Source organism: Portunus trituberculatus, chromosome 25, assembly GCF_017591435.1.
Source record: "Portunus trituberculatus isolate SZX2019 chromosome 25, ASM1759143v1, whole genome shotgun sequence".
NCBI classification, from domain to species: Eukaryota; Metazoa; Arthropoda; class Malacostraca; order Decapoda; family Portunidae; genus Portunus; species Portunus trituberculatus.
In genome coordinates, this window is record NC_059279.1 from 17667943 (window position 1) to 17692893 (window position 24951).

General features: G+C 40.8%; 2 protein-coding genes across 3 annotated transcripts in view; one reads left to right on the forward strand and one right to left on the reverse strand.

Annotated features, from left to right (window-relative positions):
* Window position 1: 1 nt before the first annotated feature.
* On the forward strand, window positions 2–19349 carry LOC123508976 (WD repeat-containing protein 91-like). Its single transcript, XM_045263059.1, has 14 exons — window positions 2–157; window positions 1013–1136; window positions 1606–1746; window positions 2184–2299; window positions 3433–3626; window positions 7620–7803; window positions 8902–8999; window positions 9276–9447; window positions 9869–9990; window positions 13987–14163; window positions 14700–14838; window positions 15200–15415; window positions 15809–16024; window positions 16502–19349. Exons 1-14 carry the CDS (start codon window positions 38–40, stop codon window positions 16652–16654), a joined length of 2172 nt encoding a protein of 723 aa, XP_045118994.1. The 5' UTR covers window positions 2–37; the 3' UTR covers window positions 16655–19349.
* The window catches only part of LOC123508977 (tyrosine-protein kinase Src42A-like), a 28886-nt gene continuing 22006 nt past the window's right edge, over window positions 18072–24951 (reverse strand). For both annotated transcript variants that reach the window (XM_045263061.1, XM_045263062.1), the window contains one exon: window positions 18072–24801. In XM_045263061.1, coding sequence (XP_045118996.1) covers window positions 24590–24801 — 212 coding nt within the window. In that variant the 3' untranslated portion in view covers window positions 18072–24589. The remainder of the gene's footprint in view (window positions 24802–24951) is intronic.

Genomic DNA, 24951 nt, shown 5'->3' on the forward strand with positions numbered 1-24951 from the left:
TCAAGATCAAGCCGTCCTCCGCCACTCGGAGTCTGTCATGTCACACATTCAGTACCTGGACGATCTGGTGAAGGAATATCTGCTCTTCCGCGGCTTCACACACACTCTGAGAACACTCGACAATGAAATCAAGATCGACAAGGACAAGGGCTTCAGGGTGAGTGGAGGTGGGAGGGGTGCAAGACGTCAGGGGAGAGGGAAGAGTGAGTGAGTGTGTGGGTGTGTGTGATTGTTATGGAGTCAACCAGTGTGACCCTCCCCTCACACACACACACACACACCTCCTACTGGCTGACAACACAGACGTCACCTCAAACACACCTGGCTCCTAGGGATACACTAATCTCCTGCAATATTTACGTAGCTATAATGCACATGAATACAAGAAGTGACAAATACGTAGATGGGTTTAGAATGATTTTGACGCGACACAAACTACCACCACAAACTCGTCTGCTCTTGCCTCCCGTGACAGCTGTAGGAGTCTGTGGCAGTGTGAGACTTGTTTGCAGGAAAGGAGGGAGAATAAATCACCACTAGCGGGTTTTGTGTATGTGTGTGTGTGCAGGTGGCGCCTCTCCAGGGGATTAGGACCAGCAAGCTTGGGGAGGGGGACGTATTGGAAAGCTGTCCGCTGGGTGTTAGGGGATGGGGAAGGACAACACAGCCATACTTTGGGAAGCATCACAAGTCTTGTAAGAAAAACACAACTTTTATGGGGTTAATTTCATGAGATTGGCCAACAAACCAGGAATATTCACTCTTCCTGCTCCTCCCAAGCTGTTGTAATCTTTTCATGGTGATTGAAGCTCTGCTCTCCGTGCCTTCAGCAAATCGTGAGTTGTAAAGTTGGATGTTAACACAATAATTCGTACCATCTTTGTCTCCTCTTTCCCCATGTAGCTTAGGAACGTGGTGAGTTTATGAAGCATGACAAGAATTGTAGTGAAGGAAAGAATTGTTAGAAATATCATCATCATTGGAGGAGCTGTATTAGGTTACTCTCACACAGGTGGACCGATTGGTGGACCAGATTGTCAGCAGCATCCAGACCTATGACCTCCTGGGCCTGCGGGAACTGTGGGCACACCTCGACAGAAGGATATTTGCTCGCCTGCCCCACACACTGCTCCCCTGTGAGGCCAAGCTGTTACCTACCAAGAGAGTGCTTCAATCAGGCATCTCTCTCTCTCTCTCTCTCTCTCTCTCTCTCTCTCTCTCTCTCTCTCTCTCTCTCTCTCTCTCTCTCTTCAAAATTAAAATCAGTTACTTTACTGAAATTAAGACCGCACTTTTCTTTAATGAAGAGATAGGATAAACGCTGAATTTGAAGTTTTCTTTGATTTTCTAAGTGTTCTGAGATAATGAAATTGATTATTTGGATTTATTTATTTTGTATTTATTTTATTTATTTATTTTTTTTTTTTTCAAATCTTCTTCATGGGTCACTAGAACTAGAGAAGTACCTTTTAAACATGCACATCACCAACTTAAGCCTTTGGAAAGCAGTGCAGAAGCATTTCAGAATAAGGTCCTTCAAATGTCACCAAGTAGAGGATTGGCAGTACCTTTAATCAGTCAGCAAGGTGTTATGTGTTCTGGCAGGTGTGCGGAAACTTGAGACCAGCATCCTACGCCTGTACGTTGTCAATACCATCCAGACCAACAAGAGTGAGAAGCTGACGGAGTTCTTTGAGAAGATGGCAGCAGACCTGCAGAGTCAGACAGAGTGGCGGGAGTGGTTCAGTAAGTGTTGCGGCCTCAAACTGTTTAAGTGGAGTAATCTTTGAGTAGTGAAGACATAAGGGGGATTGATGATAGCAGGAAGTTGCAGGTGAATTGTGGTTTGTGGATTTGCAGTGTATCAATGAACATAAGAAAGATTAGAATGGTTGTGAATGAGAAGTTAGTTTTTTGTTTGTAAAGTTTGAAGTTGAATTAAGCGTACACTAATTCCATCACACTTAGAAATTTAAATCTAAATTACCCAACATGTCAAAAATGCATTAGATAGAACAAAATAAAGAAGCCTCATGGTTCATTACAATATACAGATTCCCTTTCAATGAACTATCTTGAACCACAGTAAATCATTGATAGACAAAGAGTCCCGTGTAGCACTAATGGCAGAGCAGCAGCAGTAGTGGTGGCGGCAGGGTGACGTCTTGGTGTTTGCCTCACAGTTTTGCCGTACCTGAAGGGTGTGGAGGAGAACCCATCCTTCGCCATGTACTTCACACGACAGTGGCAGGACACTCTTCTGGTCTCCCTGCACAACTTCTTTGCCGTCATATTCCAGGTAGTCCACCTTGTCTTAACCTGTTCCCTGTGACAAGCAGCACTTCACTCCACTAACAGCAATGTAGGAAATGTTTGTAATCGTGTACAAGAAAGAAAAGGATAAAAATTAATAGATTTTGTAGTTTCTAATTGGTTTAAACGTTTAGGGATGGTGTATAATCAGAAGAATTATCTCATTATGTTTGTTTACTGAGGAAAGATATGTCATATAGCTGTAAAATAGTTAAAACTGCTCCTTGTAAAGTTTATGTTCTAAAACACTTCTGCCCTGCACCTCTGCTTTTAAAAGGCTCTATTTGAAGTTACACAAGTTCTTAAGAGTGTTTTTATGGTTTTACTAGCATACTAACAAGATTTCTACATCATGAACTGGAAGAACACTCTTAAGAACCTTGCTAGTCATCATTGTGGCCTTTGAAAATAGTCGTGGTGAGAGAGAAGAGCAATTCTAAATACGGATTAATGTTTGACTGCCATGTAACCAATCTACTGGCTGCTCTTATTGGTTGTTTGGTGTTTGCTGCTTGTGTGACTGCTTAGGTTAATGTACAATATGTAGCTAACAATATCCAACATACATTTATTTTTCCTACTCAAGTCAATCACCATAACAAAATAAATGTGCATGAATATGTAGCAAAGATTTTCATGTGACATGTTCTTTCTAACACAACCCTCCCCTTGTACCCAGGCTCAGGACCTCCACTGAATTGCTCTGGCTTGTGGCCTCAGTGCTTGGGGAATTGAGTTACCAAGTACCTGAAAAAAATATATAATTGCAAACCAGAATTTGACATTTCTCTGCCTGAGCCACTGCAGTCTGTCATAACTAACAATCAAAGGGAGAAAAGAAAGTATACTGGTTTCTCTTCATATTTTAAAAAATTACTTCGCTTATGTCATTCAGTACACATTTTTTTTTTTTTTTTTTTTTTTTTTTTTTTATTGGTGTTACTTGAATGTAAAAAATATGTACTGGTTTTAATTTGATGTATTTGTTTGCAAGTATGTGTTACTGGCATTAATATTTACCCCTAACTCTTGAAAACATGTCTTATTCTTTCTTACTTATCATTACTTCTTTCTGAGATCACTTTGTTGTTGGTGTTGACTGTAATTCATCCCTTGCAGAGCCTGGAGCTGCCCACCCTGGCCAGCTACCAAGAGGAGGCCTCCAAGATTGCACGCCTGCAGGAGGAGAATGAGCAGCTACGTGTCCGCCTGTCGGCCCTCACCACCAGCGACCAGAACAGCATGGAGCTCCTGAATGCCCCTGAACCTCCCCCACCCCCTCACCTCATGGATGACTTCTACAACATTGCCCAGTGAGTGAGTGAGTCTCTGTATGCCCTGAGGGAAGCTGGTTCAGGCTGAGACATGTCTTGGAGAAAAGCAATTGGTTTGTTAGAGTGTGAGCTGAATGTGGCAGTGAGAGGAAGTTGCATCATGGAAACACTGAGGTAAGACACATTGGCCCTGAGAGGTTATCACTGGATGAGTGAAGCCTGGTAGGACACTCAGTGAACATGTTAGTCTGTCGTGTCACTATAGTCTGTCTATTCTAAAGTGGCCGCTGGATCTCAGTCTGAGGAGTGGACATTTGGGTTACTGTTCAAAGTATATTGTAGCTTATTGATGATATAATTAATTTTATGTGTATAATACTTGTTTTATGTTGATAACACAATTATCACAAGGATAGAGTGTTTTCCTCAAGATATGACAACAGGTATATTCATCCCAGACTGAGACCGAGCAGACAGTTTAGAGTAGACAGACTATAATAAGGGCATAAATAGTCACCAGTGCTTGGCTGTCCTAGTGTTAGCCATGGTTGTCTTGCCACTACAGTACAATGGAGTGATGCAGAAGTACTTGATGTCTTATGTTTCAGCTGTTGCCTTTGTACTTTCTGTAGAAGGCAGCAGCTGAAATGTTCTGGACAAAAATTACTTTTGCTTCAGCCTGTGTTTCCTCTTACTGCAACATTCAACTTGCTCATCTGAGGGCCTTGTCACTCGACCAGTAAGCGCGGTGTGGGGTGACACGGTACAAGAGTGGTGAATGCATGGAGACTGGTCATGCAAATGTGTGGAATTAAAACACCGACCTTGCTCCGGTAGATTCATCAATGATACAAAACTCAAACTGAACTGCAATCATCAGCAAAAACTAGTTAGAAGCATCCGGCTGCCACACTCATTGATTGATCACGTGACAAGGCCTTTACTTACATGTCGGATCTGGTTTTATTAGTCACTATTTGATACGTTTGGTTTGGCGTCAGGTGTGCTCAGACAGTCATCAAAGAGAAGGATTTGGCTGATTACATTCGATACATATTGCACTGTTTGTCTTTGCATGGCTTTCATACGTGAAATATTTATGTATACCAGTCTTTTACTGTTTGGAGTTGTCTTATAATTTGAGGTGCTTCATTTAATGTGTGGGGTCTAAGTTACAGAAGAGTCAGTCTGGTAGTGGTGTAGCAAGTGTTAGATTCCTCAAGTACATAATGACACAGATGCAAGGTTGCGTTTCTCGGCCAATGGTGGTGTAGGAATCATCTTGGTCAGCTCACAGGCTGATTTCAATTCCAGCATGGATGAAAATGATTTGGGCATGTTTTGTTTTGGCTAGTTTTGTGTGCTTGTCTTTCCTGGGTTTTCTGAGTGAGAGATGATTTTGTGTGTTCTTGAGTTGTTGGATTGTGGTGTTGATATCCAGCGACAGCGATGGAACGTGGCGTAGGTAGAGAAACAAGCTTGAGTTGGGAGATCCACTAAATAATCACACAGGGAAAAAGATTCTGGTGAAATATTTGGATTAATAAATGAATAGGAAAGATTTGTGTACAGTTGTGATAATTGAGAAAAAGGAAGCTATTTGAATATAAAAACTACAGCTTCCCTCTTAGAAGTATAGTTATCTAAAAGTAACCAAAAGAGGAAGAGGTGATTGTAGCAAGCAGTGTACATACATCTACTGGAGGAAAGGTGGATGTACATTGAGACAGGGTCAGGTGGATGTGGCTCAGGCCCTGTGCACTGTGATGTAAGTGCCTTGCATCACTCTTCAAGTACAATGTTGGTGCTAACACTAGATGATACAAGTTTTAGGTACATATTGCCTTGAGCCAGCCTTAGAGAGTCTTAGAACGCTCGTAGCATGAGTTGATTTGCTACACGTCTTTTTAATATTAGATTTTCTTGACTTTTACTTTTCTTTTTTGTGTAGTCGGTGAATTCTGAGTAGCCATTTGTTACTCTGAATTGTAAGAAGTTTTATTGCATTTCTAAGTGTTCATATTTTACAAGTAGTATTTGTATTAAGTTTACTCATGCACGGTCTTGTCATGACTTATGAATCAAAATTATTGAGATTAATTTTGCCCTCACATAATATATAATTCTGATTTTCAGAAATAGATTCTCAAGTATTCACTTTAAAAATAGTACTAGAAAATGCAACATATAGAAAACACTTCAAAGTCAGTTGGTCTTGATTCTTAGTTTTAGCTTCACTAGTTTTAACAAATGTACCTTTCACGAGTCACATCTTGACTGTAACAAAGGCGTCACTTTTCTGTCCTCCTGAGGCTCTGCAGCATGGAGTCGGCAGCTGAATATTTTAGTATCTTATGTTTACTGTACCTTAGAAAACCTTTAGTCTTGAGTTAGGAGATAGAACAGATACTTCCTGCCTCCAAGTCACCACCAATGACAGCCGTGTTTGCCATAGAGTGTTGTGCTTGTGTTAGATTCACTCCTGCATCGGTGTTGCCACTGTCGTGCTATGTTTGTCGGTCGTCTCTGCACTGGATCATTTGGTACAAATTTAGAGATTAAAGCAGATTTTATGAGAGAAGGAAAAGACATGCAGCTTTCTTGTTTTATTCTGTCAGGAGATACAGAGTGAAGGCAGAATGAGAATGTTTGATAAGTGTGTGTGTGTGTGTGTGTGTGTGTGTGTGTGTGTGTGTGTGTGTGTGTGCGCGCAATAACTAGCCTTTACAGATGCTTAGTTTTTGAGCTTTAATTATTCTCTAGTACATTTAGTATTCTCTAGTATGTTTTTAGTCTCTTTGACAGCGTGCCTCCCACCAATATTAACTAATGTCCGTGACGGGGTTAAGTAGATGCAGACGGTTTATTATTGTCTAAGCAGAAGGTGATGTTGCCTGAGTGGTGCTACCAATAGTTCCTGTCAGTGCTTAATTGTCAATAAAAAGTATAATTAAAGTTTATGCACTTAAAGAATATTGTTTTATTAATCCATTTCTCAGTGTAAGCCACAAAGCACATGGCTGTGGTGGCGAGGGAGAGCTTCAGTGCTACTCCCAGCCACTCCTGGCCTGTGTCCTCATTGGCAGTTATCAAAAGACAGAGCTTTGGTTCTCAAAAAGATTCAGTTTGATCCTCTGAAGTACCTGCAGTGTGAACTGTGCGTAGTACCCCCTAGCTTGGAACTCTTACTGATGAACCACAAAGTTACGAGACATTGCCTTCCTGTTCGCCACCTTCTGCTTGGAGGACACATTCCATTTATTCATTAGTCTATTTACAATTTATTATTTATTTTATCTTTTATTTAATTTTATTCTATTATTTTTTACCATTGTTGTTTGGTTAATGTTTTCTTGGTATAAAGCAGATTCAAGTCGGTAAGGTTCAGTGGCACCATTCCCTGAGTTGTAGGGGCGGCCTGGCTGCTGCTGTGGCCGGGGACAAGAAACCTGTTGCTTTATTCCCTGTGGGTCGGGGGGGGGGGGTGCAGCTGGGGGAGGAGTGAAGGACTGGGATTTTTATCCTCACAATTAAGATAAGCCTTAACATCTTGTCAGCTGCCTTTCTTTGAGAGTGTTTACTGCTTAGCCTGCCAGACTGATAATAGATAGATAGACTATCAACTGTGATGATAGCACAGTCCAGTCACACACACAGTGCTTGTATTGGAAGAATGTTGCCACTATTGCTCAGGTGTCAAAACAATCACTTTATCAAACCTTCATTTATTGACATTGTTGGTTAATGACAAGTTGTTGTGATTTGTGAGTTCCAGATGTTCTATAAAATATTCATAAATTTGGAACTCTTAACTTTTAATTAATCTTAAATTTTTCCCCTCTTCATTTAATGTATTTTCAATCTTTGTGGAGTATACTTTTGAAATTTTAGTTGTTAATGCAAAGTCTACAGTCTTAAAGCGGGAAAGCCTTCAGACTTGGTAATATCAAGTATTTGCATCACAATTCACCTGTATTAGTAGCTACGTAGGAAAGGAACGTTATTTAGAGAGTAACAAGGAACATTTTACAGAGAAGCACCATCAACTGACAATCAAGGGAAGTTCATCAAGAATATTTTGTTTGGGTTCGGCGCTGGTCTGCCCACCTCCCCAATCCTGGGCCGGCGAGGAACCACAGCCACCACCACCACCCCAGCATCCACAGCCCCCCAACAGGCTAGCCCATCCACCAGCCAGGCCCCGGCAGGCACTCAGGTGAATACAGCTTTGTGTATGTGTAGTGACAGGACAGTCAAGGCCAACCAAAGCCCACTGTTGCCTTGGTGACCACTTGTGTGTAACTCTTCACACTCATGTTCAGGTGTCCTGCCAAAGTTCCCAGAAACATTTTCTCGTGGCCACTTCATCCCACGTTCAGATCAATGTGTTAATGCTTCTTTAACACTTCTAAAGGTACCTTGTATATTCCATGAGGGAGGGATGTAATACCCCAACTTCACTCCACAGCAGCAAGGCACATACTCACTGTGATAACAAAAAGTTTGACCTAGCTCACTGCAAAACACAGGTCATAGAGTCTGTATGTACTTGTCTCTGTATTCTAACATTTGTGAGACTTTTTTATATACTTAGTTTAACCATTCTTATTTCCAGTGTTAGTTTTTTTTTTTTTTTCTTATGCACACATTGCCTTTTTTTTTTCTCACTTTCTTATTTTCTATTATCTTTGACTCCTAGTGAAAAATTGTTATTATTATTATTGTTGTTGGTAGTGGTGTTACTGTAATTATGAGTGACAGGAGAAGAGGACTAGGAACCCCTCACTATGAGTATATGTATTCCTACTGAGAAAAGTCCAGAGGGGAAGTGTAGTTCACTTCTCCCCCAAGCCCTTATGTGCATACACCTGGTCTTGTGTGCCAGCTTTCATGGGGAGTCTTGGTCTGTATGTAGGTGGATGTATACCAACAAGAAATGCACTTCACACGTTGTTCTGTTTACTAGACATTCACCAGAAAACGAAGGAACGTGGAGGAAAGCATAAGTGCATTTTTATTCTTTTTATTTTGTTCTCATAGTGTTTGTTTATTCTTTGATTTGATTTCTTTTATAGTTATTTTTTGTATTTTCTGTTGTTTTATTTCACTGCTTCTTTCCTGGATGCCTCTTCACACAACCAAGAAACGACGAATAGTGAGTAAACAGATCCTCATGAAAACTAATCCCTACAACGGACCAGTTTCCCAATGCATACCCCACACTAGCAATGTTTCCCGTAATGAAGAATTGTATTTAGGAAGCCTTGTGTTGCCTCACATACCAACACTGCTCATGCTGCTGCTGCTCCACCAGGTGTCAGGCCACTCAGCACTGAGGAGAACCTTCACACAAGTTCCATCCGAGGAAAAGAAGAGAACCAGGTCATCAAGTGTTGCCGGTACTCCTTCCAAGTGAGTGTTTCCAGTGATGGTTGCCCAAGGTGTGCCAAGATTGAGTGAATGGTGAGGCAAGGAAAGTGTATAAAGCAGATTTGATCCCTCAAGGAGTGACACAGGAATTGGATGTAGTAGGATTAATGAGGTGAAATGCAGCACCGTAAGTTGGTTTTATCTGACAAAAATAATATTAAAAGGGGAGCTAATGATGATTAATGGTTTATTCATATTGCAGTAAACATGTACACTGAAAATGTACAACAGACATTCTAACCAGTATTCTGTCTGTAGTCGCAACAGTGTACCGGAGCATGTCCCCGTCAAGAGGCTGGTCCAGGCCACTACTGCAGCAGCGGGGCGTCCCTCTCGCTCCCCCACCAAGGCCCGACCGCAGGAGGAGACACCAGTGTCCTCCAAGCTGGATGTGACGAGTGACAAGTCATCCTTCTTGCTGCTGGGACAGGTGGGTGACTGCTTCCCTCTTCCAAGCTGATGGACACTTCACACCTCAATGTACTTTATTTTACTCACAGACCAAACTGTCCAAGCTGTGTGGTGGATTCCTGTGAAGTGAGGGCAGGACTTTCTCTTCACTGTCAAGGGTTGAGAGCTAAGAGAGTTGTTGTTTTAGTATTGGAGGTAATCTTTCAACATTAGAGTTTCAAGTCCTGCTCAATTTATTTTCTTTGTTTTATGGTGTGCTCTTATCTAATGTATACTTTTGTTTACCAATCTGTTTGGCCAGGGATATTTTTGGATCATATTTTTGTCTTATCACGTGCACAACAGTTACAACATTTCAAGTGAGTCTGGACCACTAACAAACACATGTACCCATCTAAATATCTGTCTGTATCTGTGTTTCTCCTCTTTGTGTGGTGCAGGAGGAATACAACGAGCACCGGGCAGTGGTGACGCATGCAGTGTTCAACCCCTCGGGCACCCTGGTGGCCTCTGCAGACATTGATGGTGTGGTGAAGCTGTGGTCGCCCTCTCCCTCCCCAAGGTGAGTGGCAGCATCCTCTGTGTAACTCAAGCACTGTGTGTCTCCAGTGGGATGCATCACACTGACAGTTGTATTGTCAGGTGCTAAAGATTGCTCATCCACATAGCAAAGACACAATCCAACCATTGATACTTACCCTACACATCACCCAACCCTTAACCTACACACAGTGGTGGATCCAAGGAGGGGGGCTGAAGGCTTCAAAATTTTAGTTTATTATGAGTGAGGGTGTATATACATGGTGCAGAGTAACAGGTATATACAGAACAATAATGTAACAAGGCTTTCTGAAAAGCCTAAATCAGATTCTGTGACTTATTGTGAGTCTTTGAGGTCAATAATTTTACACCTTTATGAGTAGCAGTGCCAGATCCATGGAGGTGTCCTGGAGTCTGGAATGCCCCCCTCTCCCCGCTCCCAGCAACTTAGCCTAATTCAGCTCCTCCCTGCAGTGGTGGATCCAGGAGGGTCTCAACATCTCCATCCCCCACCAGCAGCCTGTTTCAGACTGATTGATTATTCTCAGTTACTGAGTATGATATTTGTAATTCAATATGAAAAAAGAAAAGAAAAAAATGTAAGTCAATTACACATTTTCAGTCATTGTTTAAAGAAGAGTCACCTCTATAACAATTTTAGACTATATTTGGCAGCTTTCTGTCATTGCCCACTGATAAAACAAAACTAGATTCTTCATTCCCTTTGTGCACAGTGAGTCTGTTTTTATTTTAAGACTTTTTCCAGTATCAATTTAATCTAACTAAATTAGTTCATAGCCAGGTTTTTTAAATCTATCTATTGGGAACGTACTAAAGATACAAGTTTTATAACCCAATATTGCACAGTAAATTAATTTGATCTGGAATGCTGGTTTGTTCACACAGCCAGTACAGCTCCACTACCAGCAGCAGCTGACCATTTTCAAAGTGTAGAATGTATCCTTGGCTTCATGAATTAACGAGTTAGTGATACCCAGATTATTTTACTCTCTGGTTATTATATTCCATTTGGCTACATTCAGTTTTTATTTGGTGAAAGTTTCCTTGCAGTGTGGCTGTGTTGTAGGCTGTAATTGGGTAATACAGAAGAATACTGGTATGCCAGACACTCATGGGCAACATTTATTTGATAGAAAATATACTTTTGTTCATTTTGTAGATCTGGTCATGATTTGTGTTCACTTATTGTTCGTCATTTAGTTTTTTTTTTTTTTTTTTTATGCTTGCTGTTGGAAATTAATATTTATGGGCATCCCATAAGGCTAAATTTGCCTCACTAGTGGGCAGGGCTATGAACTTTAATCTAAGGGAAATTATTGAGTAAAAGTAGTAAAACGTCAATAGTATGCCCTTAGAATAATATAGAAAAAAATGACAATTAGTAAGTCATTTCTTTTGTAAGTTAATTTACCAAACCAAACCAACCTGCCCTAATCTAAGCCAGACAACCCTCCCCCTGCCCCTCCTCCCCACCCTGGAAAAAAAAAATAGACCCGCCTGAGTAGGGACGTGAGGCAATAACTTTGGCCGTGGCCACGGTCAATGATGAATTAGTTACCCCCTCACTAGAGTTAGAGAAATCAGAGCTCTGCATGTAGCTGTCAGATGCTAAATTTTCAGGCTCGCAGATGCAGGAATTCAGGTTAGCCCCCTAAACTGTGATCCCTGGATTCCCTGTTTTAGGAAATTTAGGTCTCAACAGGGAAACAGGGAAGAAAATTCAAAATGTTACAAAATCTAGGAAATTTTGACCAACGGACTCACACCCTTCATCCGCAGTCCCCACCCTTGTCCTCCTCCCATCCTCTTCACCCGTCATCCGTACAATAATTATTTGTATTAATTTTTATCAATTATTTATTGTTTCCTTTCCCTCTCAATTGAATTTCAATCCACTTCTGAGGTCTCTCTCGATCACTATATCCTTCCTCTACCGTTCACTCTTCCTTCCCTCATCCCCAAACAGCGTCATGACTTGTACGAGACCCGTATACCGTCCCTTCCCTTTCCTCCCTCGCCCTGGCTAGCTAGCTGAACCTGTATTCTACGAGACCGATAGAGACCCGTATTCACCCAAACAGTGTCATGACACGTATGAGATCCCTATATCGTCCCTCCCCTTCCTTCCCTCGCCCCTGCTTGATAGCTGAACTTATGACAGCTATATATATATTGTGTGTGTGTGTGTGTGTGTGTGTATATATATATATATATATATATATATATATATATATATATATATATATATATATATATATATATATATATATATATATATAGCACACACACGAATTAAAGAAGAAAATGTGTATGTACGTATGTAAGAAGTTAAAAATTACGACAGGAAATGCTGCGCTAAATAGGGAAATATTTTTAGGCAAAGCAGGAACTTTTGGCAACTTGATCTGGCAGCACTGTTACTTGTGTTGCTTGGAACAGATGGTTTTGTGGGTGTTTTAATGTCAATATGTGTCGGGTTCCCGGTGTTATTTTTTCGTAAACCCGATAAAGATTTTTTTTATTAGACTTTCTAGGTAAGATATTATTGCTTCGAAAAATAGTTTATGACTTTTTAAAGGGTTTACTTCTTGTTTGAGTTAAATATGTAAATTCAAAATTTATCCTTAGGCTCGTTGAAAGTATGAATATTTACATTTTTGGGTCCATGTTATTCTTATTACTGCTCAGGCTTGAAGTGTTAGGTTAATAGTGGTAAGGGTTAAAATATATGAAGAATCTAAATATATAAAGGAATCCAGTCTATGTGCAGTATTTAAAAAGTCGATTTTCAAAATGATTTACGCACGTATTTTACGGGGCCTATGACGTCACGAGCTCCTGGCCAGGGAAGCCGTGTGCATGGACCCCGTAGCCTGTGACGTCATCAGGCTGAGTGCTCCCAGCCCGCCCAGTTTGCTCCTCACCATGTTTAGCGTAATATACAAGGTTTTCAAGGTGTCTGGGAGTGTTTTTAGACACAGGTGTGTACTAGCAGTGGTAGCTGGAGTGGCAGAAGTAGGAAGGAAAGGGTAAAATAGAGGAAGAGGAGGAGAAATAAAGGAGGAGGAGGAAAGCTGGTATCAGGTCTCTCTCCGTTATATTTAGCGTAATGTATAAGGATTTCGAGGTGTCTGCCAGCGTTTCCAGGTACAGGCGTGTGCTAGTGGTGGGAGAAGCAGGAAGGAAGGAGAAATAAAGGAAGAGGAGGGGAAGGAAAGCCGGTGGCGGTCTCTTCGTCATATTTAGTGTAATGTACAAGGTTCTTAGGGTGTCTGTGAGTGTTTCTAGGTGCAGGTGTGTACTAATAGTGGGAGGAGGAAAAAGGAAGGAGAAATAGAGGAAGATAAGGAGGAAAGCCGGTGCTGGTCTCTTCATATTTTAGAGTAATGTTCAAGGTTATGGTGTTTACAAGCGTTTCTAGGCGCAGGTGTGTACTACCAGTGGGAGGAGGAGAAGAAAGCCTAATGTCCGTCTCTTCTTCATATTTAGCGTAATGTACAAGATTTTTAAGGTGTATGCGAGTGTTTCTAGTCGCAGATGTGTACTAATAATGGTAGCAGGAGTGGGAAGAGGAGGAAGAGAAAAGCTAGTGCTGGTCTCTTCTTCATATTTAGCTTAATATACAAGATTTTTAAGGTGTCTGTGAGTGTATCTAGGTGTAGGTATGTACTAGTAGTGGTAGCAGGAGTGGGGGGAGGAGGGTAAACAAGAAAGTGTTCAAAAGACAATATTTATCCTAATATCCTAATTTTCAGTGTTTTTATGGTGTTTTCAGTTGTGTAGATAGCATATTAGTAACAGTGACGGGGCTGAAGCTCCCCCCAGGGTTAGCCCCCCCCCCCCGCCAAATTTTTATCCTTGATCTGCCACTGCATGCATACCACCCAATCCCTAGTTTACACATCAACAACCATTGATACTTTATCTACACACCATCCAATCATTGATACTTGACCGAAACCTTACATGGTGCCCCCTCTGTGCCTCACCTCCCCAGGACACACTGTGGGGTGGTGGTGAAGAGCTCAGTCACAGCAGTGGAGTGGCTGCCAAGGGGAGAGCGGCTCCTCCTAGTGGCCACCAAGACAGCCACCCTGCGTCTCTTTGACACCCGAGACAAGAAGACTGTATGGGAGCTTGGTCCGGACAGTAGCCCTGTTCTCAAGGACCAGAGGCAAGTCAATGGTTCTGTTTTAGTATGTACAAGGCCTTTATGCAGTCTAAGTTCTCCAATGTGAGTTATTCTGCAGTCTTAACCCCTACAGTACTAGGATGCATTTTTACCTTGACTTTTGTGTATGATAAGACAACTTTATTTACATTATGAAGGGTGTATGGAAGTCAGAAAATATAATGGCCAAACTCTTCATGTAAGTTTCTGAAGCTGTATAAAATCACCAAATAGTTAGCAGAATGAGTATGAAAAATGTGTCCTGATACTGAATGGTTAAGTCCCGTGATTTGGGTGTTTCTACAGTCTTAAGTCCTGTGATCTGAGTGTTTCTACAGTCTTAAGTCCTGTGATCTGAGTGTTTCTACAGTCTTAAGTCCTGTGATCTGAGTGTTTCTACAGTCTTAAGTCCTGTGATCTGAGTGTTTCTACAGTCTTAAGTCCTGTGGTCTGGGTGTTTCTACAGTTTTAAGACTTGTGATCTACTTAGTCTTGTTTCATAATCATATTTTATAAGATCTGTGCCACTTATTGTCCAGGATAATGGGGGTGAAGATGAGTCCCAGTGAAACGAGTGCTGTGGTGAGCGTGGTGCCTCGAGTCCGGCCACAAGGCACCTCCTCCTCCCTGGCACCCCCGGCTCTCCACACCCTGGACATGAAGAGCCAAAAGATTGATGTATGATCTCTGCCATCACCCTTCATAGCCTCTACTGTAAAAAGAATAGGAATGTTATCAGTAGTCTTGTTGAATTGTGAATAGTTGTGAGAATTAATGCTAAAGGTTTCAAGATGCTTGTCCTCCAGCTTTGAGTGATCCATTTACCTTTCTCTTAGGACTGGCTCTCTCTCTCTCTCTCTCTCTCTCTCTCTCTCTCTCTCTCTCTCTCTCTCTCTCTCTCTCTCTCTCTCTCTCTCTCTCTCTCTCTTAGCCAATGACCTTTTTATATATATAATGAAAAAAGGCTGGGATTTTACAAAATAAGTTGATATTAGAAATTTAAAAAATAAAAAAAAGGAAAGAAAGCATTGTGTTGCAGAGTTCGTACAAGCTGGAGGGCGGCGTGGTGAACAGCTGCATCATGAACCACAATGGTGGGCTGCTGGTGTGCGGCTGCAACGACGGCTCAGTGCGCATCATTGACCTGCGGCGGCCTGACGTGGTGGCCTCCTGGCCCGCCCACCAGGGGGAGGTGTTCACCGTGCGTCTCTCACCGCAGGAGAACAACATCTACACTATTGGCAGTGACAACCGAGTGAGTCTCGGTGTGGTGGGGGCTGCCTCCTCTTGGCACTGTGAGGCAGGGACTATGCTGCAAACTGTAATTAATGGTGCTCCTTCTGAAACCACTCCATTGATTGAAAAAGAATAAGTCCATTGAATGAAGAGTTTTAAATTAGAAGAAAACTCAAGTTATTTTTTCATGTTTGAAGAAAGCATGTGGTGGACTTGTGAGAGAATTTGGATGCATAGTAATTATACATTGCTAGTCTATTTAATGCTTTATTTACTCTGTATTAAATGGATGGCAGAGAATGAATTTGAATTGAGTGACTGAGTACATACTGTGGATAGGTGAATATATAGTTACCATAGTTACCAATAATTCTGTAAGGCTCCTCATAGTGTGATGGTGTTTGTTTGTCAGTTTGCCTGCTGGAGTATGGCCCAAACTGGAGCACACGTCATGGATCAGGTGCTGCATGAGCGAGCTGCCGGACCCTTCCTGGTGGGAGTAGGCGGGGCCTCGGGAGGGTCTGGGGGTCGCAGTGTTCTCCTCCGGCCATATGGACCACTCTTTGCCCTGCACCAGGATGGCGAGCACCTGCTGACCTGCTCCCCTACAGGGCCCATCATCTATAAGGTGTGTTACCAGCGTGTCACCAACCAGCTTAGTAACTTAGTGGTGGGACACTCAGGGCAAACTATTATTTATTTGACTTGGTGACCACTTGTGACCTGACTGTGATGATAAATCTGCATTGCCAAGAGTGTCTCACCAGAGGTTCAGTGCTGGTGACACCTTCCCATGGTCTGTTTATCACAACAGTGTGTCCATAATGGTCCAAAGGAACATGATAGTGGAAATCTGTTATTGTTGTATTTCCAATTAGTGGATGCATGATGTACAGTAGTCAGATATTTCCTGTGTGTGTGTGTGCTGTGGTACAGAGATTAGGTCGCTGATGTGTGAGGGAGTGTTTGTGAAGATTAATGTAATCACTAGTCAGTTCTGTTATGCAGATTTACTTTGTCAAGATTTATCTTCTGTGAATTTTTTTATGATGTAAAGTTCAAGGTATGAAAGAAGGCTGTTACTGTGATTTGTATGTGCAAGCAGGTTGGAGACTCAGGGCTGGAGCAGGTGATGGCAATGGGCAGCAGCAAGACTCCAGTGATGACCGTGGACTGGAGTCACACCCTGCAGTGTGGCACCTCTGTGGCTGCCGCCCTGGACGGCTCCGTCTCGGTGGCCACACTCATGCACCAATAACACGTAGACATGAGGTTTGTCAGTATGTTTGTCCTGATTACCAAAGAGGTGAGCTTTTTTTCTTTCTTAAGACTTCAGGCAAAGTTTTGGTTAAACACATTCAACTCTTTGTGTTGAATCTCTTGATTTCATGATTGTGAGGCCTTACTATATCATGATTGCATTGTTTGACACTAATTAATGACCAAACTTATGACAATTAATAATACTTTAGCATCTGTTATGTAATACTCACTACCACCACAAGAATTAAGTTTCATTATTATAAATAACTTATGCATTCCATGAATATTAGATTTTAAGGTAGCTAAGTCACACTACTTGAAGATTATTGAATATTGAAAATGATTCTTTATGAATTATTGTGATTTTTATAACTGTAGTTTGGACAAAGAGAATGTTACCATTTGTGGTGTCCACACTGTGGTATTGAAATTACCTGCTCAGGAATAGCTCTTAAAACAGTGAAGACTTTCTTAATTCCAGTGTAGGAATGAATAAAAACTGAATGACACATTCATCAAGTAGTCTAGTGTTCTGATGCAAGATGTGCAGTATGTGACCAATTACACACATTTACTGTGACGTGAATCTTTTGGTGATGAGAGATGTGATATTTGATCACTCCTGTGTGTTGGGGGTGTGGGGGACTAGTGAGGCTTTTTGCCACAGCACTGAATGACAGAGCTCTTCAATGCATAGCTTTAGTTAATATTAATAAAACAGCTGTGTTCCGTCTTACACTGCACTTGTCACGAAGCTTGCTCAGACGTGCATTGGTGGTGTTGCCGCTGCTTTGGCACAGCTTCTCAGTGAAGGACAGGAAGTCAAGATGCATTCTGTGCTCTGTGGCTCAGTGTTGTGTAAGATGCCCGGTGGTGAACCATTCTGTTGACTCCCTTTCTTTGTATCTTGATTTATCACTCCTGACTGGCCCTTCAACATGCATTTCTCCCTTTTTCAAGTATTTTGAGATTGTGATATGTTAAGTTACATACCATTGTAAGTTCAGCAGTATAACTTAATTTATAACTAGTTAGTAGTTATGCATGAGTTGTAGAATGCAAAAAAAAAAAAAAAACTATTTTGTCCATTTTTAATGAAGGATGTAAAAAGTTAGTATGTAACATAAAATGCAAGGACTATATGCATTCTGTTGTGGTTGTACTGATACTCATGTAGGGAACTGCAGGAGCCTGGTCTGTTGTCACCATTCTGCACACCACCCCTCTTCCTGCATACCAAGCCGTTAGCCGCACTATAGGAATTAGCTAAGACAAGATGCGTGCTCTCTCTCTCTCTCTCTCTCTCTCTCTCTCTCTCTCTCTCTCTCTCTCTCTCTCTCTCTCTCTCTCTCTCTCGGGGGAAGATGACAGGAATAATGTTAGTAATTTTAGGTGCAGAGAAAATCACAACATATTTTCAAAGTTTTCATTACGAACATGCATACAAGTTACCTAACTGTACTCTTTTTGACCTATTATTTGTTGGGTAAGGTAACTTGTAAATACCTTTCACTAACTTGCAGTTTGATATTTAGAATTGTTGCTACAGTGATGGTCTAGCTTGTGACTATCAAATTGAATTACATTTACCAAAGAAAAAATTAACAGGATCTTTATCATAAGTAAACAATTTCAACCCATACTTCAAGACAAATGGTCCACATGTCACATTAACAATAGAAACAAAGAAAATATTAAAAAATCCAGAATATTGAGAAATCACTTTGATAGACAAGATTTTCTTAAACTTCCTTTGAGTGACATGCGCCGGCAACACCTCCCCACGCGTAATGTAATGATAGAAAAGCTAAAACATCTTCGTAGAAAACACAGGGCACTTGACTTCCTGCAGTATATCACTTCTTTCAGTTGCATCATAGTTGTCTTCCTGTGAATACATTACACCTCCTCATCCTCACTCAGACTTCAAGCGGGACACAAAGCTTCATGTCGCCAACAGAAGGGAATAAATTACTGTACATCCTTCAGTACTCATAAATATTGGGATAGGACTATATATTCACAGAGACTCAAAACACAGACTAACCTTCCTCCTTGTGAGTATCATACCACCATAGCATTATGTACTACAGTAACACAAATCCTGATGTCACAGAAATCCAACATTAAACTTTGTTCCTAAAGATTATATATATATATATATATATATATATATATATATATATATATATATATATATATATATATATATATATATATATATATATATATATATATATATATATATATATATATATATATATATATATATATATATATATATATATATATATATATATATATATATATATATATATATATATATATTAGTTTACATGGAATTCCACTTGACTTGTTGCTGTGAGTGGGCAAGCAGCAGGCACGGATTGGCAAGTCATGTACACCATTGTGCCGCTAAGGATTAATACAAAGTTTTCTCTTTTGTCAGTGTTCTGAGAGCATGTTTGAGCTTTTTTGTGAAGATGGATTAAAACTTAAGAGTTATGCATACATAATCATAATTCAGCGTCAGTTTGGTAAGGAATCTTTCACGTTTTGTGTATAAAGGAAACCTACAAAACTTGACTTCTATGATATAATACTGAATAAAATAATTGGTAAACCAGAAAGTCAGAGAATGTTAGTGAAGTTATTATATGCATATAAAATATATCAAAATATTCAAACTACATCTGAATTTTCTTCTCTCTGCATCTAACTTCTCGCAACATTCAACCTGAGACCCAGCGGAGAGGCAGAAGCTTACCACAATCTTAACAAAAATAATCATGACTTAGTAGTTACAGGAGGATGGGACATGGTTGCCTTTGAAAGCTTCGCTTCTTACAAAAACCACCTTTTAGAAGACTATCTTATATCTTACCAACTTAAGCCTATAATATCAATTAGCTCAGTTTTTAAGAAAGTGCCCAAGGAAACTTTGAAGTGTCCTTTCTTGTCAATGTTCACATCAATATGCACTAATACATGAAATACCTGCAAAGAAAACTAACATCTCTCAGTAAAGTAAGCATAATTTTTTACTGCTTGTATAGTCAATGCCTTGCTGGTGAGTGCACCTTTGTGTTAATGAAGGACATCATCATCCTGGCTGTCAAAGGAAAGACTGAGCTATTGGCTGGACAACAGTAAAACAAAGAAGTGTTAAATCAGGAAATGCACCTGTATCTAAATTGAGGGGTGGACAAACAGAGGCTTTCCTTCCCAAGAATCACTAGAAACACTTCCCTAAGAGACCAAGAGCAAATGCCATAGGCACTTTTGCACAGTTTTCTGCTGACACCTGGCAGACAAAGTTGCCAACTGTTAACCTCTGTGATGTGTGCACCCCGCTATCCCTGTAACTCTGTGCTGCTCCTAAAGTGGTGGACGGGGCCAAGTGATGTCCCACTAGTGACTGACTATGGGCCTACAGCCCTTCCTTGTTGACTCACAAACATTAAAAGTGGCTTCATCTTGGGCCACAGTAGTAATTACCAAGCAAGAGTCGGGGAGACTCAGCAGTTACCAGGTAACACTAGAGTTATGACACGGGAGTGCACCAGCACCTCTGGAGGACACGCACACCTACACACACATAAGACACGTGGCTGGAACTATAAAGTATAAATTTAGCGGCACATAAATATGATTTCTGGATGCTTATGACGTCACAGCTTTATAATTTCACATTCCTAACAGTGCTAATGATAATTTTATGGCTGTAATTATCTGAAAAATATTTTAAATTATTGATGCTTATATTACTTCATGACCACAATTATCTCAAAATATTAAATCATTCATTACAAAATATCTTTTTACTGCCACAAAAGCTAACTACATATAGCACTACAAATTAAATGCCTCTGTTATTATATTCATCATCTGAAGGGATACTATGTAGCTTCCTGACACATGGAAAACATGCACAACTTTTCCAATTTAAAAAAATATATAAACTTGACCAACATTTTTTGGATGTTCATTTAGAAATGTGCAAATCCCGACAGAACTGACACACTAATACTGTCATTGTACATGTACAGGAATAACTGGTGACCTTCTTTGTGTTGGCAACATTTCAAACTACAGGCCCACTCACACACACATCAGTGTGTTACCTCGGTGCTGCAGTGGCATTGGGGAAAAAAAAAAAAAAAAAAAAAAAACTGAATTTGGCTGAGTATTGACATGTCCAGCACAGTGCCATGTTTTGACACTGTCAGTTCTGTCTCTCAGTGTTTCACGGATTCTGGACAAGTGTTGTGTGTCTGTCCGCAAGAATATCTACATGATGAACTAATTCTTGAATTGGTTAAAATCACTGTTCTGCATGATTGGTCACAGCCACAGTGTATGGACAGCAGTCTCAAAGATTTCTCTCATCACTGAACTCCTTATAGAGTGGCAAACTCTCCTTCACTTTCTCCTTTCTTCCACGTTTTTCCTCATGTTCAGCCTCTTCCTCTTTATCAAGAATGTGGCAATCATTACCAATTTAGCATCTGAAAACTCTGCCATCTTGGAAATGACTGACACAGTACAGATGAGTGTGAACACACGCCACTGAATTGTTAAGATTTCACTGACACCAAGCTGACATACCATTGATGAGAGTGAATGGGCCTTGATTCTGAGTCATAATTTCTCCCACTCAGTGCATGACTAAGCATTACATTTCTCCTGCATGTCGTATTACTTCTGATAATGAAGGCCACATGACAGGAAAGCAGTGCACAGCATGACAGTCATGCCTTTAGCACTGCAAGCCACTGACTGACTCCCACACCTGCTGCTGGCTGTCTGACTTACTGATCAGACAATCTCTGCTTCAATGGATTTTTTTTTTTTAATGTTGCTGTTGGAATAATTGCACATTTCCCATTTAATTTTCCTTTGTGATAATGAGTAAGCCTAAATATAATCTTAATGTTACTGTAGTATATATAACTGTAACCACACCAAAGCCAGCTCAAAGTTCCTAGCAATTCAGTCCAGTTCTTGGTTTTCTTGATTTGATTAATAAATAATTACCTAACTGCCTTTAACATTAACTAAACAGCCCCCAAATATTTTCTCCAGTAGACAACTAACACAAGGAAGGTATCTACATCATGGTTGGCTTTTGCATACAGAGCTCATAACTGAGTTTTAATGTTACTTCCTTTAATATATAAATATCTAAGAGAAAGGGAAAATATAGCCTTCTTTGAAAAATGAAGGTAGTTACTTCCTAATATTGTACAATTAATTTTGAATTCACAAGGCCATAATCATTCTAGGTATTCTTACACACGCTTGCATGCAGGCATGCACACACACACACACACACACACACACACACACACACACACACACACACACACACACACACACACACACACACACACACAGATGGTTAAACAAGGTTAGTGGACTAATCATTACTTCCCATGCAAGCACTGTTCATTCATCATCAATGAACAGCCAAGCTCACATGAAGTAATCACTGAAATGATATACACAGGACAAGTTACTTAAGGTTGTGCACCAGGAAGTGTAGGCTTGGTGAACAAATGTTGCATGAGTGAGACAACCTGACACACATGTGGCTGTGACTGTTTTGTCACAATGTTAGAGACCTGTTTGTTGTGAAAAATTATAGTCTCCCAAAAAGATTCATTTGGTGCAAAAATGTCTTGTTCTTCAGATTATATGCATTCTGTAATATTTGAGAAATTGAACCAATGACAGTATTTGCCTTACAAACATTGCATATTAAAGTATTCCCAAACCCTTGCATGATGTATACAGACAAAATCACTGGTTGGTTCCCACACTTTCCCCTTACACTTAATAAGACAAAGTGTTACAAATACACAAATGGAAACAGAATCACATGAAATCTATACAAATATATACAAATGTACAAAGGACCTGCTGCAGTAAAGCCCCAATAGTTACACACTACTGGGAATGAGCGCCCATTTCCAAGCCTTTAATTAAGAGAGTTGTGGACAAGCTACAGACATTACAGCAGTGGTGAGGAGGGAGGGGACGCATGGGGGCAGGGGGCTGGCTGGCTGGCTAGTGTGTCACACATGCTTAGGATGAAGTAGACTGTTAAGTAGACAAACTATTAAAACAAGTTAACATACTTTAAGAAAATAAACAAACACAAAACATGAAACTGATTCAGAGCAAAGCAGACATCAAACTAAGAAAGACCAATTCTTAATTTGGTGTTCACAATAGATAATGCCAATAAAAGCCACTTAAAACTGAATTTTTTTAATTTCAAAATCTTCTCTGCTCCACTGAATTGTACATAAAATATTAAATTATTAAAATATAAAAAATAATAAAACCAAGAATAATGATTACTTAATGGAAAAGTCTACTTATGGTCCAAAACTTCCATGTTCAGACTCGCATCCACTCTGGCCATGGACTCGGCCACGGCCGCCCCAAAGCAGACATCAGGACACGTATGTATCTACCCATTATATACTGTAGGCCAAAATACAATTACCAGTTTTATATCATTAAAAAATTGTGCAGGTTTGCTGACACCAGCATGTCTGGCTCCCCTCAGTATGTCATCTGGGGCAGCAGGGCAGCAACTGTTGCCGCCGTCCTGCTGCCCCGGCCCGCCTGCCACTCCCAGGCACAGCAGACACACACACCACCACCTGCCACATACCTTACAAGTTGAGCATAAAAGGATGAGTCACTTATACTTGCACACCACAGCAATTTCCAAAAAAGGAAATTTTAATCTATTCTTTGGTGCAATTCTAAGGCATTACATGAGATGACAAACTATTGGAATTTGTGACATTTGCAAATTTATACTGAAAATGAATATTGACTGTAGTAGAGTAAAAGATTGCGACTCTTTGGGTATCAAGCTCCATACAGTTAATCACAGTTTGAGTCTGGCAGAACAGTGAAAAGCTTGACACAAGTACCATCCATACACAGGTGGTCTCTCAACAACAGACACCTGTTGATCAATGTCACCAAGCACAGTTAAATTCTTGTATACTTCATTCAGATTACAGCTGGGGAAACACCTCTCCTCAGTCAAAAAGCAACAGAGAAGCTCTCTGCAGTATGTACGCATGTATACGTTCCCACAAAGGTTTCCCTTAGTTTGGCAGTTTTCTGATTGACCTGCAATTCATTATAAATATACTATACATACATCATTGTCTGCTCCCTCTCATCATTAAAAAAGTTTTTCACAAACCATCACTATAAAAAATGGTTTCTAGGATTTAAACTGTGATGTGACACTTTCCTCACATTCCGAGGCGCAGAGGGACACCCGGGCCGCTACCTCCTGCCTCTACTCTTAGTGTCAATACATTTCACACAAGATACAGACTCCTCTACATGACTGAGAGGTACATGCTCTCAGTCCAATAGAGGAGTACAATGTCCTATTGCTGTAAACCTGTTTCCTTCAAGTTCTCTCCAGCAGCTGCCTCCGAGTCTATAGATGCATGCACGCTTCACCTTGCATGGTTATAGTCTTACATGAACTTCCCTTATTTATTGTTGACCGGGACAAAGGCAGCTTAAAATGTCCACATAATAATCAAATTGGGCACATGAGTATATTGTTCACGCTGGAGTAACTCTTTCTACTCCCACACTGCGCTGCTCCTGCTCAACCTGACAGGGTCCACCTCTCACTGTATGCTGACCATCAGGCCCAGCACTGAAGAGTTCAGGAGCACAGTTACCTAACCACTGCCACACTGCTCATCACCAGCCAGAGCACAAGGCAGCCACACAAAGCACACATTCTCATGGCGCCATCTCTGTCTAGGCAGCAAAACTGGTCTTACCATGCACACAATGTCTGGCAACAACTCTAGGTGAAGGCAGGATACAGCTCTGCATCAGGACAGCCCCCAGACCTGGGCTTCAGGACTGAGGGTCAGTAGGCTACAGTGGCCTCTTTATACTCGGAGTTGTCCAGGGTGAAGAAGTCCTCCAGCTTCCATGAGAGTGTTTCAAACGTAGGTCTCTTCATAGGGTCCTTGTGCCAGCACTCCAACATGATCTCATACAGGGTTGAAGGGCAGCCAGGTGGAGGGGGCATGCGGTATCCATGCTCCACTTGGTGCAGTACCTCAGCATTGGTCATACCTGTACATAAGGGACAAGGTTACATTCTGTATCAGTGTTATACTATAGTGACTAATTACTGTTGTCTAAATTGCCAAGATTCAATACCTAATATGAATGGTCTAAATTCTTGAGGTCAGCAACACACCTTGGCTCAGTTGTTACAAAGAC